The sequence below is a fragment of the Anomaloglossus baeobatrachus genome, chromosome 4, assembly GCF_048569485.1.
Source record: "Anomaloglossus baeobatrachus isolate aAnoBae1 chromosome 4, aAnoBae1.hap1, whole genome shotgun sequence".
Classification (NCBI taxonomy): Eukaryota; Metazoa; Chordata; class Amphibia; order Anura; family Aromobatidae; genus Anomaloglossus; species Anomaloglossus baeobatrachus.
The window spans coordinates 177,867,353-177,885,361 of record NC_134356.1 but is presented as its reverse complement, the minus strand read 5'-3'; the positions used below and the strand labels follow the sequence as shown (position 1 = coordinate 177,885,361).

The 18,009-nt window shown below is 44.2% G+C and overlaps 1 protein-coding gene across 1 annotated transcript in view; it reads right to left on the bottom strand.

The window, feature by feature from the left end:
* The window catches only part of NR3C1 (nuclear receptor subfamily 3 group C member 1), a 135,590-nt gene that overhangs the window by 20,181 nt on the left and 97,400 nt on the right, over positions 1-18,009 (bottom strand). The window contains exons 5-6 of the mRNA XM_075344592.1: positions 5,147-5,425; positions 4,632-4,776 (exon numbers count right to left, since the gene is read on the bottom strand). Of these exons, the coding sequence (XP_075200707.1) occupies positions 4,632-4,776; positions 5,147-5,425 (424 nt within the window). The remainder of the gene's footprint in view (positions 1-4,631; positions 4,777-5,146; positions 5,426-18,009) is intronic.

The following is an 18,009-nucleotide window of genomic DNA, read 5'->3' as shown; positions in this document are numbered from 1 at the left end:
GCATGCGGCGCTGTGCGGCATGGTACATAATGAAAGTCTACGCATGCCGAATCCAGTGACATGCATCAAACGCCGGAAGCATGTACTGGATTCGGTTTTAACTTCTGAGCATGCCCAGAAGTGATATAAATTCATTGCTTGTCAGAAAATCACTCACTCACTGACTCACCAATCATGGGTGCGGTTTCTTGCAGTAAAAGAACAAAAAAAAAAAAAAAAAAACAAAAAAACAAAAACGGCGTGCGGTCCCCCCCAATTTTGATACCAGCCAAGATAAAGTCACATGGCTGAAGGCTGGTATTCTCAGGATGGGGAGCTCCACGTTATGGGGAGCCCCCCAGCCTAAAATATCAGCCAGCAGCAGCCGCCCGGAATTGCCGCATCCATTAGATGCGACAGACCCAGAACTCTACCCGGCTCATCCCGAATGGCCCTGGTGTGGTCGCAATCTGGGTAATAAGGGGTCTCCCCGAGATACATTCCATGATTAACCTGTAAGTGAAAGTAAACACATACACACAGAAAAACCTTTATTTGGAATAAAAGACAAAAAAAAAAAAAACCACCCTCTTTCACCATTTTATTAAAATCCCCAAATACCCCTCCAGGTCCGACGTAATCCAGAGGTCCCGCGACGCTTTCAGCTCTGCTACATGAAGCTGACAGGAGCGCCGTAAAACACGAGTGCTCCGTGTCAGATCCACACAGCAACTGAAGTGAATCGCGCTGTCAGCGGGGAAGTCACTGAGATAGTGGCGGTGTTTGTGCGGTGATGATGGGGTCTCTCCCAGCATTTAAAAAAAAAAAACAAAAAAACAAAAAACAAATCCGTTTTGCCGGATCCGTTGCATCAGTTTTTACACAATAGCAGACGGATCTGTTGCACCAGGCACAAACCGGATTGTGCCTGATTGGAAAAAACTGATGTGTGAAAGTAGCTTTAGGCTGCTTTCACACATCAGTTTTTTGACATCAGGCGCACAATCCGGAGAAAACTGATGCGACGGATCAGGCGAAAAAACGAATCAATTGCATCAGTTTTAACCATCAGTTCCTTCAGTTTGACAGATCCGGTGTGATACGGAGCATGCTCCGTTCAAAAAAACGAATCCGGCATCCATAGGCTTCCATTATAAAACACGCCGTACTGCACCGGATCCGATGCGATCCATTTTTTTTTGCCATACACAAAACGTTCACTTCAATGTTTCCTCCGGCCGCCGGACAAGTAAATTTTGGGCAAAACCAACAAAAAAAAAAAAAACAACGTATGAAACGGAAGGCCATCTGGCACAATCCAGCACTAATGAAAGTCTATGGGGGAAAAACTGCTATGGCGTCAACAGACGCCGGATCCGTTTTTTCATGATTTGGCCAGATTGTGCCTGATGGCAAAAAACTGATGTGTGAAAGCAGCCTTAGCCTGCTTAATGGAGCCCAATGCAGAGGTTTACCAATATTAACAGGGCCTAGGTCATAAGAAGTATAATAGATCTGAATGCTAATGTAAAAACACATCTTTTTGCTTTTCCTTGAACTGCTCATAATGAACTTTATGGGAAACTAGAGAAATGTGGACTAGATGCCGTGATGTGATAAATAGTAAATCAGAATGCAATCTCGACCCCATTCTGTACCCAATGTGACGACCTTTAGGACCCACCGCACGGTGTAGCTTTACCAATGACAAACATTGGCCAGTCTGTGCATCCGTGTGAAGCCTTTCTACAGATCACTTATTCTGCATGAAATGTTACCAGAGTAGGCTGCTTTCACACCTCCGGTTTCAGCAATGCGGCACAATCCGGCACTTTGCAGGAAAAACGCAACAGTTTTTTTTTTGCTGCCGGTTGCGTTTTTCCTGCATAGACTTTAATTAGTGCCGCATTGTGCCACATGGCCTTGCGTTCCGTCCGTATTTTGCCGCATGCGGCAGATTTAGCCGATGCGGCGGCCGGATGGAGCGTTGCCTAGCACGTTTTTTGTGCGGCAAAAAAAAAAAAAAATGCATCCTGCCGTCGCGGCGCTTTTCCCAATGCATCCCTATGGATGCCGAATGCGGTGCGATGCGGCAAAAACCGCATCCGGCCGCCGCATGCGGTTTTTACCACTGCGCATGCTCAGTAGCATGCCGCAAGTGGCAAAAACTGGACAGGCCGCATGTAAAAAAAAAAAAAAAAAAAACTTATGCAAAGGATGCGGTGTTTTCACCGCTATTCTTCCCTCCCTGTGGAGAGATGGTTGGGCTGCTGGATATAAGAGTGCTCAGATTTTCTTTTCTTTATAAACTTTGCATTTTTACAACAGTTTAGTGATCGATCCCTCAGTACCATTGCTTTCATGTTTGTGTATTTAAGGTGAGATCAGGGTAATCATGACATTAAATCTTTATTTTCTCCCATCACCTTTTGGGATATGTGGGGAAAAGGATTGTGGGGGAGGGGTACAAGCTAGATAGAAGGCCACCACCATCTAATCTGTATGGCTATTTTAATGTCATCTTCTTAGATTACTGCTCAGTCTGGAGAGGTACACTTTTTACAAAGTTAGCAGTGCCATGGGTATAAAAGCTGTTCTTGCAGTGTCATGAATCTCGTGTGATACGCATGCTATCAGAAAAAAAGAATAATGTTTACTAGGTCAGGCTGAACTGGTGCCAAAAACAATCCCTGCCTTGCCCTTGAGACACTGACCTTACAGAGGAGTATCAGATTCTTGTTACTGTACAGGGATTTGGCGCGCAGTGACTACAGACCAGCTTCTCCATTATACCATGTACAGGTGGGCCAAGTGCCAGACACTCATTATCTCCGTCTGTTCCCAGGTATCGGAGACACTTTCACACCAATGTGCACTCCCCTCCAATGTCCACACCATTAATAAGACGAGTAATGTCATCTCCAAGTCCGAATCACTCATTTGTAATCCCCTATTGGATACGATTCAGGGGCCCAAACCTTTTACCCACATACACGTTATGTTCTGCAAAGGTCTGTTACATTGTTTCATTACTATAAGCTGATAGTGAAGGTTTAGTGGCCAATATGTTATTTTCAAGGGGGTTGTTTACACATGAGTGCAGGGACAAGCTATATACCATACAAGGACCCAGTCTTTTCACTTTTTTTGTGACCATTAGGTTGAATTGCTATATCCAGGAAACAGATTGTGCTCGGCTCACAATACTTGTCCCAACCGGCAGGTCTCCAGTTAGCTCAGGCAGAGACCTTACAGTTAGGACAGGTATTGCCATCAGAACATTGTCAAACCTTCATGGATGTGAATATTAGCTACATACCAACATCAACTAGCAGATTCATGCATAAATTATTTATGCATACTCCCCCCCCCAGAGGAAATACTTTGGCAGAAGCTGCCTGACTCCACTAATCAGTAGGTGGGGGTCCACCATGTGCCATGTGTATAGGCATACATCATAGCTTCTATTAAAAGCTGCAACCAAAGTGCTGACAGAGCAGACCATACCCATACGATCGCATGACCCAACATGCAACATATACATACCACATAAAATGCCATCAACCTTAAAGTCTTGAAACAGGACAAGACCAATGCTGAAAGTTGCACTATTCTTGCCATCAATATTGCAGTTTAATGCTTCAGAAGGGAATCGGACCAGATTTATTGTAGACAGAAACCTCAATTCCAGTGACATTAGTTACTGGGCTACTTCAGTAGTTTTGATTGGTCAGTGCAAGATTATCACTGGAAGACTAGTCAACCAGCGGCCTTCATATTCATACGTGGTGTTTAACCCCAGAACCATGAATGATTGGCAGCTTTCTGCCTAAGCACTGTGTACACAGTGTTCAATGGTGTGGCCTGGGCTATGCAGAGCCCAGCATTCATAGGACTGGAGAGACTGCAGGAAGTAGCCCAGTAAGTGATGCACTGCTGGAATCAGGGTCTGTGTCCCTACATCATACAGTTCTCAAGATTGTCACCAGGTTGTTGCAACACAGATTCCCTTTAAAAGTAGTATTGTGAAACAGCCTTTAATATAGTTTTTAGCTCAAAATCTAAAATATAAGGTCTAGAAAACTTCAACAAGTCACTATCTGTAGACTCTTCAACAGGAAATAAGTCAAGGCCAAACCTCTTGAAAAGATATCTATATGGTGATTAACCGACAGACCTACAAGAAGATACCATGCAAATGTGGCTTTACAGGCCAACCATGCATTTCACTATTTTTTTTTATTCTGTTTGTTTTATTTGCAAGAAGTAGTTAAGAAAATTCATTTTTATAGATATTTTATAATATATTAATGAGCCTAAAGTAGTATTTAGAAAAGCATAGTAAAGGGGGATTGCTGCTTTAGAGACAATACAAGGGCTTAATGAAAAACAATCACCATAAGCTAAAGCATTATGCATGTAGATATTACATCTAACCCCCTGAACATGTAAGTATATCTTTCAGATGATTTTAATCACAAAATTTCCTATTTGTATAACATACAATGTTACGATTCCAGAGTCAATACCAAATAAAAAAAAAAACAAATCCCATTTCATGGCTTCAGAATAGTCTGCTTTAATTCTATTTTAGTTATAATCTGCTTCTTTCAAATAAATCAGAATTTCACAGAACATAAACCCAAACTTACTCATCGATGATCAAATCAGGTGCAAAAAACAGCACAGTTCCATTGGCTTGTTTGTACGATCTCCATCCGAGGGCGAAGACCATAAGAAACATCCAGGAGTACTGAAGAAGGGTCATTTGGTCATCCAAGTGCAGATTTCTGAAACCTGAGAACAAAAGGAATAACTGAGTGAACTCTGATACCAGACTCCTACAATAAAATCCAGCAATCAACTAAATTCCACAGAAATTAGACAAGCACATTACAGCGGTGCTGGTGTTCTTTCCTATGGCATATGAAATCTATATGCATTCTAGTAGGGTCCATTTGGCCCTTCAGCGAATGCTCCCGCTATAATACGGGACTACCACCAAACTTTGGTGTTTGAATAGCCAATAATGCCATAGATTATGCCGATGCATTTGGGGTAAAGCAGCATTTGCAGTGTACTGAACTGACCATTGAGTACCGCATCTGCTGTAATGCTACACAGATCATGTAGAATGGCAAGACAAGTTCTGCAGACTCCACATTACCTGGTATGGCCTTTGCCCATTTCACAGCAGATACCACTTGGCGCCCACCTAGCATATTCATTGACGACATTAGTCTCCATGCGGTTTCAGGCAAGGTGCTGTCATATCCTGCATACAAGACTTCCGGCTCTATAGCCTCCAATAAGGAGATGAGGGTGGGGGTGAGCTGGGCCACAGAAGCGGGAACGATGGTCTTGCTCATGGAACTTTCAGGAAGTTCACGCACGGCTGGTACATTCGACTGCTGAATTCCTTTAATCTTCTTCTTCGTTTTACGTGCTAGAAAATATTATACACAAAACATTTTACCTCCTATTTTCAGAACATTTTATTACACAGAGCAGTTTACATAGATCTCTACCACATTACCATAGCCAAATGCAGCCACAATGGAGACCATGAGATTAGTATTGCCAAATAGTGGTAGACATTGGTTTACTGTAACCTATAAAAAGGTCCCCATGACCATACCAAAAAAATGTATACAATACTTAACAGAAGCATTAACATAAGGATTTCTAAGATCAGAAAACAATGGTTTCCAGCCCCTTAAAGTGCCAACCTCATTTATTTTGGCCAAAATTCAATGTTTCACATTTCAGAGTCAATAAATAAAATCCATGAGGTCACAAGGTCTAACAGAACCATTTATGAGCCAATTTGACTTTTGGATATTGTTAGTGATGTTGACGTCATGCTTAAAAGGGGTTGTCCACGACTCAGACCACCACTTCTGGTTGCTTTATTCAGCTTTATAAAATCACCACCATTCCAGCCATGACTTCACTGGGGCTCATCTGACATCATGCCATGAGAGTCCTGTAACCAGTGGTTGCTTCACTCACTTTTTTTGACACAACTGACAATGAGGAAGCCATAGCCGGACCTTTACCTTCCTCCGTCAGTTTCCTTTGAAGGAAATGGAGAATGGCCCGATTGGTTGCAGGGCTCACGTGGCATAACGTCTGGTTGCAGGGCTCACGTGGCATAACGTCAGTTGAGTCCCAGCGCAGTCATCGGAACGGCACTGGTGGCGAGGATGGCTGCTATATTTATACACTGGGTGAAGAAGCCCTTTAAGAGAAGTGAATGAGTGAATACAGAGACAAGAATACATAATCATTAAGATTTATCTTATTTGCGGCCCAGGTTATGATATATTTTTCAGGTGCACTGTTACCCCCTTTCCATCACCTTCCCAAAATATCAAAAAAGGAGTCCTAGTAGCCCAGTCTAGATTTAAAGATGCCAAAACTACTTTATAAGTTAGGGCCTGTATACAACTTACCAACTATATATACTGTATGTAGTAAGGCAATCCACAAGTTGTTTGAGAGTTTACATATTCACATTTGTGGTACATGTCACCTGCTCAACATTGGTCTTGGGCCATGTGCACACACTGAGTATATGGTGAGCTTTTTACCTCCGTATTTGTAGCCAAAAGCAGGAGTGGGTGATAAATACAGAAGAAGTGGTGCCGTATTTCAATTATACTTTTCACCTGATTGCTCCACTCCTGGGTTTGGCTACAAATACGGAGATAAAAAAACCAAAACAAAAACAAAAACCCCAAACTCTCCAAATAACCGAATGTGTCCTTAAATATGTGTCATGGCACATACATAGAAATCACATTGCACCATAGTCTTATTGGAACGCTATTCATGGTAGGCCACTGACCATGATCACACCAAGTCGCTGTATAACATGCATAAGTACAAATAATCATCCGCAGGAAGACTAGTACATATTTTTCATACACAGGATCATTGTGAAGACATTTTGACTACAGAATTAATAGGGAACTTGCCATTTGAGGTGAGTGGGGTAAACTCTGGGCAGCATGAATTAGAAACTCGCAGCACGACTTGCTGGCCTCACACCCTCCAGCATTCAGAGAACATATCCGGGGTCCCAACACCACGCCACGGTTTACAGATCTCTCCTTATGTACAGTACATATGAAGTAGGATAGGCCATTAACTTTTCAAACTAGAGTCTCAGAAATTGAGAGTTTGAGAAAATATACCCCACTGCACTCATGCCACATGAATCAAGTGCCAGGCTCCCTTTAAGATAAGGATTCGGCTTCCAATCCTTCTCCGCACTTCTAGACGCGGCGGCACACACACGAGCTTCCCTGTAATCTGCTGCCAGTTCTGAAAGTCATGGCATGTCAGGGAACATTTTACTGCCTGAGGCTAGCAAGCTTAAATCAAATTCTGAGAGGGTCAGCAATCCTGAGCGGCATGCTGTAGATCATTACTTCTAAAATTACAAGCAATCAATACTTCATTTATTTTGCTCAAAAATGTTATATAGAATCTTTCCCAAGAAAATAAACGTGGTCCTACCAATGTTTCACCAAGTGTATGTGCACCAAAGAGGCAGGGATTACAAAAATGTCACTACCGATACTGAATCTTGCACGCGGCTTATTTTTCCTTGCAGATTCGGAGCAGTTCCAGTGGTTTGTCTTATGCGCCTTCCCCACTTGGTTGAAAAATGGTGCAAACATGCATTTGATACATGCGACAAAGGCACAAATATGTTCAGCAGCATTTTTGCTACAAAGACATTTTTGGTGCAGAAATTGCTACGGTCAATACGCAATGTGTGCAGATTACCTACGGGGAGGTAAAGTATGCTGCCAAACAAGTCAGAAGTAGGCATCTCACTTGGCGTGACCCATGAGTGAAGGGCCCTATACTGGAACGTTTGGTGCGCACATGAGGCCAAACACCAGCTATGGGCACAGTTTCTGGAGCACAGAGTATTCAGAGTTTCCTCTCAGTTTCTGCTCATAAAGAGATATTGCCAGTTTGGGTGTGTTCATAGGTTGGAATAAAGGTCCATCATGTTCATTTTCTGCAGCATGAAATCCAATGAGCTGCAGTTCTAAACAAGCGTTCACCTCATTGATAGTCAATGGAGTTAATCTATGAATTTTCCTGCTGAATTTGTGGCCAAAGCAGCCTATTGTCATTTTGTGGCAGATTTTTTTCCCAGACTGGAGAAATAAATGCCACAGGAACAGTAGGTCACACTTGTCCAGTTTACACAGTAGCAAACACTAGTAATTTAAATAGTTCTTTCCATTATGGAAAATATGACAATAGTGACCCATCAGCAGCTTTATTCAGGGAACAATGTATGGGTGCAGGAAAATAGTGACCCATCAGCAGCTTTATTCAGGGAACAATGCATGGGTGCGGGACAATAGTGACCCATCAGCAGCTTTATTCAGGGAACAATGTATGGGTGCAGGAAAATAGTGACCCATCAGCAGCTTTATTCAGGGAACAATGTATGGGTGCAGGACAATAGTGACCCATCAGCAGCTTTATTCAGGGAACAATGTATGGGTGCAGGACAATAGTGACTCATCAGCAGCTTTATTCAGGGAACAATGTATGGGTGCAGGACAATAGTGACCCATCAGCAGCTTTATTCAGGGAACAATGTATGGGTGCAGGACAATATTGACCCATCAGCAGCTTTATTCAGGGAACAATGTATGGGTGCAGGACAATAGTGACTCATCAGCAGCTTTATTCAGGGAACAATGTATGGGTGCAGGACAATAGTGACTCATCAGCAGTTTTATTCAGGGAACAATGCATGGGTGCGGGACAATTGTGACCCATCAGCAGCTTTATTCAGGGAACAATGTATGGTTGCAGGACAATAGTGACCCATCAGCAGCTTTATTCAGGGAACAATGTATGGGTGCAGGACAATTGTGACCCATCAGCAGCTTTATTCAGGGAACAATGCATGGGTGCAGGACAATAGTGACCCATCAGCAGCTTTATTCAGGGAACAATGCATGGGTGCGGGACAATAGTGACCCATCAGCAGCTTTATTCAGGGAACAATGTATGGGTGCAGGACAATAGTGACCCATCAGCAGCTTTATTCAGGGAACAATGCATGGGTGCGGGACAATAGTGACCCATCAGCAGTTTTATTCAGGGAACAATGTATGGGTGCAGGACAATAGTGACCCATCAGCAGCTTTTATTCAGGGAACAATGCATGGGTGCGGGACAATAGTGACCCATCAGCAGCTTTATTCAGGGAACAATGTATGGGTGCGGGACAATAGTGACCCATCAGCAGCTTTATTCAGGGAACAATGCATGGGTGCGGGACAATAGTGACCCATCAGCAGTTTTATTCAGGGAACAATGTATGGGTGCAGGACAATAGTGACCCATCAGCAGCTTTATTCAGGGAACAATGCATGGGTGGGGGACAATAGTGACCCATCAGCAGCTTTATTCAGGGAACAATGCATGGGTGCAGGACAATAGTGACCCATCAGCAGCTTTATTCAGGGAACAATGCATGGGTGCGGGACAATTGTGACCCATCAGCAGCTTTATTCAGGGAACAATGCATGGGTGCAGGACAATAGTGACCCATCAGCAGCTTTATTCAGGGAACAATGCATGGGTGCGGGACAATAGTGACCCATCAGCAGCTTTATTCAGGGAACAATGTATGGGTGCAGGAAAATAGTGACCCATCAGCAGCTTTATTCAGGGAACAATGTATGGGTGCAGGACAATAGTGACCCATCAGCAGCTTTATTCAGGGAACAATGTATGGGTGCAGGACAATAGTGACTCATCAGCAGCTTTATTCAGGGAACAATGTATGGGTGCAGGACAATAGTGACCCATCAGCAGCTTTATTCAGGGAACAATGTATGGGTGCAGGACAATATTGACCCATCAGCAGCTTTATTCAGGGAACAATGTATGGGTGCAGGACAATAGTGACTCATCAGCAGCTTTATTCAGGGAACAATGTATGGGTGCAGGACAATAGTGACTCATCAGCAGTTTTATTCAGGGAACAATGCATGGGTGCGGGACAATTGTGACCCATCAGCAGCTTTATTCAGGGAACAATGTATGGTTGCAGGACAATAGTGACCCATCAGCAGCTTTATTCAGGGAACAATGTATGGGTGCAGGACAATTGTGACCCATCAGCAGCTTTATTCAGGGAACAATGCATGGGTGCAGGACAATAGTGACCCATCAGCAGCTTTATTCAGGGAACAATGCATGGGTGCGGGACAATAGTGACCCATCAGCAGCTTTATTCAGGGAACAATGTATGGGTGCAGGACAATAGTGACCCATCAGCAGCTTTATTCAGGGAACAATGCATGGGTGCGGGACAATAGTGACCCATCAGCAGTTTTATTCAGGGAACAATGTATGGGTGCAGGACAATAGTGACCCATCAGCAGCTTTTATTCAGGGAACAATGCATGGGTGCGGGACAATAGTGACCCATCAGCAGCTTTATTCAGGGAACAATGTATGGGTGCGGGACAATAGTGACCCATCAGCAGCTTTATTCAGGGAACAATGCATGGGTGCGGGACAATAGTGACCCATCAGCAGTTTTATTCAGGGAACAATGTATGGGTGCAGGACAATAGTGACCCATCAGCAGCTTTATTCAGGGAACAATGCATGGGTGGGGGACAATAGTGACCCATCAGCAGCTTTATTCAGGGAACAATGCATGGGTGCAGGACAATAGTGACCCATCAGCAGCTTTATTCAGGGAACAATGCATGGGTGCGGGACAATTGTGACCCATCAGCAGCTTTATTCAGGGAACAATGCATGGGTGCAGGACAATAGTGACCCATCAGCAGCTTTATTCAGGGAACAATGCATGGGTGCGGGACAATAGTGACCCATCAGCAGCTTTATTCAGGGAACAATGTATGGGTGCAGGACAATTGTGACCCATCAGCAGCTTTATTCAGGGAACAATGCATGGGTGCAGGACAATAGTGACCCATCAGCAGCTTTATTCAGGGAACAATGCATGGGTGCGGGACAATAGTGACCCATCAGCAGTTTTATTCAGGGAACAATGCATGGGTGCGGGACAATAGTGACCCATCAGCAGCTTTATTCAGGGAACAATGCATGGGTGCGGGACAATAGTGACCCATCAGCAGTTTTATTCAGGGAACAATGCATGGGTGCGGGACAATAGTGACCCATCAGCAGCTTTATTCAGGGAACAATGTATGGGTGCGGGACAATAGTGACCCATCAGCAGCTTTATTCAGGGAACAATGCATGGGTGCGGGACAATAGTGACTCATCAGCAGCTTTATTCAGGGAACAATGCATGGGTGCAGGACAATAGTGACCCATCAGCAGCTTTATTCAGGGAACAATGCATGGGTGCAGGACAATAGTGACTCATCAGCAGCTTTATTCAGGGAACAATGCATGGGTGCAGGACAATAGTGACCCATCAGCAGCTTTATTCAGGGAACAATGCATGGGTGCAGGACAATAGTGACTCATCAGCAGCTTTATTCAGGGAACAATGCATGGGTGCGGGACATCAGAAGCTTTATGCAGGGAACAATGCATGGGTGCGAGACAATAGTGACCCATCAGAAGCTTTATTCAGGGAACAATGCATGGGTGCGGAAACCTCCGCCGATTACGGACACCAGGGGTAGAAGTGGCCAGGAGTCCCGTTCCCTGTGATCAGGGCTGCACAGCTCTCTACGGAGTGATGTATTTATAGAAACAAGAATGGGATATCCTCTGCTTACGGGGACATCAAATTCAGCACGAGGTGTGTATGGGATAGTGGGAGAAAAGTCAAAGGTTTAATCTTCCAATATTATAGCTATATAGAATATCCACATGTCATACCAAATTAGTGCTCCTTTTTACAGTGCAGTGATTTACAGCTAGGCATGCATTGGGTACACGTGGCTGCGATAAGACTGATTTAATGAGAAATTGAGATCTGTGAACAAATATGCTGGGGCCATTATTGTGGCACAACGACAGGGAAATCCGAAGCCCTTCTGACAATTCCTTTTCTGTAACGTAGCAATGGAAAACGCAGTCCACTACCATTTTAGTGGTGGCCAAACACACTGGGAAACATTAAGGTCTACGTTTTAGAATACTGGAAAACATGTTTTTGAACATTATTGTTGTCTTACTCGCTTATATGGAGTCAATTTCCACATCATTTTACAGACATCACTGTCCCCATTGGGGATCAATCTAAATTCATGTTCAGAAGGTCTGAGTAGGTTTCCTCCCACACTCCAGTCATGGAGGACAGCCTCCTTGCACATATTTTCCTTTGTGAGATTTGCTGGAAGGCTAGTGCCAACCACATAGCCACCTGCCCCTCAGATCTCCAGTGTATCAAAGTAGTAACAGGATACATTAGTCTTAAGCCCGCTTTACACGCTACCACATATCTAACGATGTGTCGGCGGGGTCACATCGTAAGTGACGCACATCCGGCATAGTTAGTTTTGTTGTAGCGTGTGACAGCTATGTGCGACTGCGATTGAACATGAAACCGTTCATCGCATACACATCGTTCATTTCCTAAAAATTGCACGTTGGGTTGTTCAATGTGTCAATAAAATGTCAGATTATGAGGGGCAGAGATTTGGTTTTCTTTTGCAAACTTATATTCCTACAGAAAAGGATACACAACCTACCATAAAGGGTTTTGTCAGGCGAGGCTACAATCACATTCAAGGTGAACAGTTTCAGATGCTGTAGGTAATATTCGATGCAAAAATCCACTTTAATATGCTTGTAAGGCCTAAGACACGGCAAGAAAAAACGGTGCGAGTGGAGTGCGATATAAAAAAAAAAATAAAAATAAAAAAAATTGCATTCCACTCTTAGCCTGTGTGACAGCGCACATGAGCAATTCTTTTTTCAGCCCTAATCGGACTGAGAAAACAATCATAGCATGCTGCGCGATTGTAATGTGAGTCTTGGTTCTCTCGCACCCATTCAAGTGAATGGGGGAGGGAAAAAAAAAAAATAAAAAAAAAAAAAATCAATCGCACTGCACTCACGGTACACCGGTGTAGTACGAGTGCAGGGCGAGAATGGCAATAGCCGGCTACGGAGGAGAGAGAGAGATAAATCCCTCCCTCCCCTCCTCAGTGCCGGCCTGCGCCCCGCTGCTGAGGTAAGCTCGCACTAACGGACCTCAGTCGCAGGGACACTCGGCTCTGTTGTACTGCCAGCATGAGCCGAGTGTTATGCGAGGGGATCCCCGTGTGGCCCCGGCCTAAGTGGGAGACTAGAAAATACTAGTAATCATTCACAAACAAAAAAACCCAAAAGGCATTAAGTCTCCACTGTGCTCCACTGTTGGCTAGGGCCAGCTTATCACTCCATCTTCCCTGCTTCATAGAGACCTGCCAGAGCATACAGTATGCTTTTCTACCTCCTGGAACTGGAAATACTGTACATATTTAATTTGGAAAACAGTAATGCTTTTCATTGGAGCCAGAGGGGGATGATACAGTAAGACTGCTATTTACTTTGGAAAGGAAAGGAAGCAGTTTCCATGCACAGGCTTACCCTTAAACCTCATACCAGAGACAGCACTATACTGGTGTGGAGACCTTGTTTATGCCAATTTCAGGCCAATCCAACACATTTTCAAGGGTGAAGAAAAAAAAAAAAAAAAAAATTATGTAATCCCGTTCCATAAATTCTATTTTCTCTCTAGCCTTCCAGAATTTGGCAGGGGTGTACGTCCCAAAGTAGAGTTAACGCTCTGTCATGAGAATGCTCTTGTTTTACTGCTACGCCCCTAAAGAGGCACAGCGAGGGTTACTCCGCTTCTTGCAGATCAGATTCCTTTATAACAATCCATGCTGCCCCTCACACAAGGTATTTACAGCTCATTGGTGAAGGTGTAATGTTCTGTCCGGTGTTACTGGAGGATAAAGGCTTGGCAGTCATCTCCGGCTTTTCTAGTGTTTGGAACCGCAATGTGGCAGTCAGAAAACTGCAACGGGTCATTAGGTGATCAGTTTCCCGTCAAAATGTCAAACTTCCGGTAGCCATTGGGAGGAGGTTCTGGAGATTATTGGGGATAAAGCCACCCTTGTGGCAACTGCAGGCGGTCATAAATTTACCATTAAACACTGGATACCAGTGCAACCGTGGCAAGATGCGGTCACATGCGGTTGCGTGCGTCATACACAACTGCATCTTGCCGCAATTCCATTGGAAATTAATTGAAATGAAACGCATTTGTACCGGATTCTGATTTGCGGCAAAATACCACTGAAGTGAGGTGAGCCTAACAGAAGGTGGGGACAGAGGAGCTGGCAGTTGTCACAGTAGTCCCCGGGAACGCAAACGCCATCACCGCTGGAACCGCATCAGCACGGGAGGAGAGTATAGGCTTTTTAATTTTAGCAGGGGGAACACATGGATTCAGTGAAGACAGATTTTTTTCGAGAAGGTAGGATTCTGAGAATGATCGATCAGGCCTTGCAGAGAAAGAAGCAGGTTTGTCAGACAATTGCGCACCTCTTTATGAATCAGTAGTGTGACAAGTAGAGTGCTCCCTTACCCCAAATCTTACTCCAGTCAGTGACTGGAGTGAGATTGCTAATGCAAGGAATAGCATGGCTCGCAACAAAATCAGAACTGTGACCTCATGCCTGCCACCCATTTTGGCAGAACTGGGAGAAGAGGCATGAAACCCCCATGGGTACAAGCCCACGATCCGGAGACCCTGCATTTTAGATGGTGTATTTCCTCCTGTGGAGACAAGTGTTGTCTGCAGGAGAATGCAGTGTCCGTGCCCATGATCAGGGTTCTGGGAGCCACAGATGTTCACTGTATCATCACACTAAGAACATTAATGTCTTTGCAAGCATAAATTGACATGCTGCGACTTGGAAGGCTGTGCTTATCAGTTTACGCTGCAGAAAGAGGAGAAAAAAAAATGCCCATTGGGTGTTGATTTCTATAAATCTCATCCACTGTGCTTGTACTGTACAACGCAGAGTTTTGGACACTGTCCTAATGCTGCTAATCTGGATTGTGGGAACCCGGCACAAACGTTAATCTTTGTGCAACTCAATTGCACAATAAATGTGACTTAATAGTTTTCTTGTGTAAAATATTGGAAGACTGATGTTTGCTAAAATGTTTAAGAAAAAAAATATTTAGAGAGAAAGCTTATTCTGTGTGTCAAAAATTGTATGTCAGCGTAATATTCATAAGCTTCTACCCATGTCCTTGTGCTGTACGTGTTTTTCATGGACCCATGGACTTGTATTGGCCCTTTTCAGAGAAACCAGAAAGAAACCAGACATGTCACTGAACATCGCACAGACACATGGTGCGGGAAAGAACACGGACATGTCAATAGCACCATGGATTATAACAGGCAGAAGCTAGATTGGAAAAGGTACCTTATCTACAGTGATTTCAATCCATCAGAGGTCCTCTGGGACTTCGTCAGGATGAGGAGAGGAGCAGGTACATTGCGTGCGCTCCAATTCTGCCCAAATACACAATTTTGGGCTGTGACAATAAGTGTAGATCACCAGTCACTGGTTCTCGGTCAGATTACACTTCTGTCCCTGCATCAATCTAGTCTTCTAGAACTTCCAGCACTGGCAGCGGAAACCAAGTATGCAAGTGATTATGGCCGCGTCTTACCTCCTCCCTCAATACTCCAGCAGAGATTTTGTAATCTTAAGGGAGAAGCAGCAGAACAACATTTGGATTTCATTTTATAGACTTTTTTTTTTAGTCTTTAGCTTGTACAACAATATGAACATATACATTTTCCTTTATCTTCCCACCAGGCACATACATAGACTGGGGAAGGCAGGAGAACATTCCTCATGAAGTGATCAAGGCAATCTAAGGACATGGTACAGAGCCTGGCTGTGCGCGCCTATGTAAAATATGTCTATAAATACTGTGGTGAGACGGTAAATGATGTGCTTTCATCTTGTGATGAGTTGTCCCCCTTTGTCAGAAGCCTGCATCGTCTTAGGGTCTGGCCACTGGCTTGGACCCAAACTCCATTCCTCAGGGGAATCGGGTCTACGTCAATCATTAAAATGCATTATGGTTAATGCTCATTCATATGCAAAAACATATCCTTCCTGTACAAAGTGGTACATGATGCTCACTGCAAATCAGGCCACTTAGTCTCCTGTACATAATAAGGAGCATCTGATCGGGTAAGCGGCCCTTGCACAGAGACGGCGAGGTAAGAGGCTGCTCTCTAACCTCCTTCTGTTGTGAGGATGACAGCGCATTAATGACTCCACAAATAGCGCCAGCCCCAGCCATTCATCCACGTGTACAAGTGCTACCACATAATAGAGGCACGACAGGATGCTTTATCCCATCAACCGCGGTAAAGAAATGCTAAAACTAAAAAGGGACTAATGAGATATCCAGGCCACAGCTATTAAAGGGAACCTGTCACCAGGGTTTCCCCATTTAAAAACAGCATGATTAAGGCACAGAGACCCCAATCCCAGCAAAGTATCACTCAGGCTAGTTTCACACTTGCGTTGGACGGCTTCCGTTGCTATCCGCAGCCTTGAGGAATTACGGTAACCGTTACAGGAAACCGTTATATTCCTCATAGACTTCTATTAGCTGCGGATAGCAACGGATGGTCTTGCATTGCATCCGCCCCGCAGCGCATCAGTTGTTTTGACGCTGACCGTCAGTGAGCGTCGGGCGGATGGAACGCTGCATGTAACGTTTTTCTGCACTTGGCGGAGTGTCAAAAAAACGCAACCTGCAGGATTCCGGCGTCCATTGTTTTTATAATGGACGCCTATGGTGGCGGATTCCGTTAGAATCTGTCATTTGACGGATTCCGTTAACGCAGCTGTCTTTACACAACTGCGCATGCTCAGATGTGTAAAGTCAAGGAAAAAAAAACCTACAACGGATTGCGTTATTTTGTACGATCTGTAGCATCCGTTGTGCCACTATATGCAACGCATCCGTTGCATGCGTCACACAACGCAATGCTATGGATCCCGTCCAAGTGTGAAACTAGCCTTACTGGGCTGAGGTTTGTTATACATTCAAATGCCCGTTTTATCATGAGTATTGATTGGCAAATGTGCTCTGCACTCAAGCATCGGGGTTCTTGGGTCCTTGGATACCTTGTCCATGAAATAATGAACAGGCTTGACTCACTGCATAATGCGAGCAGGTACTCCAGGGAGAGCCACTCACAGGCTCTGAACAGCTCTCACTGGGGGTTAAAACAAAAGGTTTTCAGATGTAGTGTGTCAAAAAGCAAACAAAACACCTCCTCCACACTCCCTTCCCTGGAAATGCTCGGTTTATGGCTGGCTGTATGAGGGAGAATCGCCCAATTATTAACTTCCATTATACAATTACTCGAGCCCATCCGGGCCTCTGACCAGCTCGACTCCAGTAATGAACACTCGAGCATTGTACTGCTTGCCCATCATTGATCAGGAGATTAGAGAACTAGTAATTACGGCTGAGCGGGTCTGAACTGTAAGCGTCTGGATCCGCGTGGTTTCAAGGATTTCCAAGTGCAAGATCCGGATCCGGCACTGGATAAAATTGAAAAATAAATAAATAAATAAATAAATAAATAAAATAAATAAATAAATAAAATAAAAAAAAACAAACCCAGAAATAAAACAGCGTTTCATACTTACCAATACTCGGTGTCATGGCGGCACACTGCTTCCGGGTCATGCCTTCACTTCCTGTACTGTGCATCCTATACACAATGTTTATTTACATTCCTGTACAGATTAGTGTTATGCAGGTATCTCACAGACGCCTGTGCCATCATAACCTAGAGCTTAGTAGCAGCTGTGCGCTGCTATTAACCCCTTATTACCCCAATTGGCACAGCTCCAGGACAATTGAGAAGAGCCAGTATTGGGCAATACCGGGTGGTTGTGGGCTGAGACTACCAGCCCCCAGCCAGCATTATCATGGCTGGAGATGAAAATTAGGGGGAATTGCACGTCTTTTTTTTTT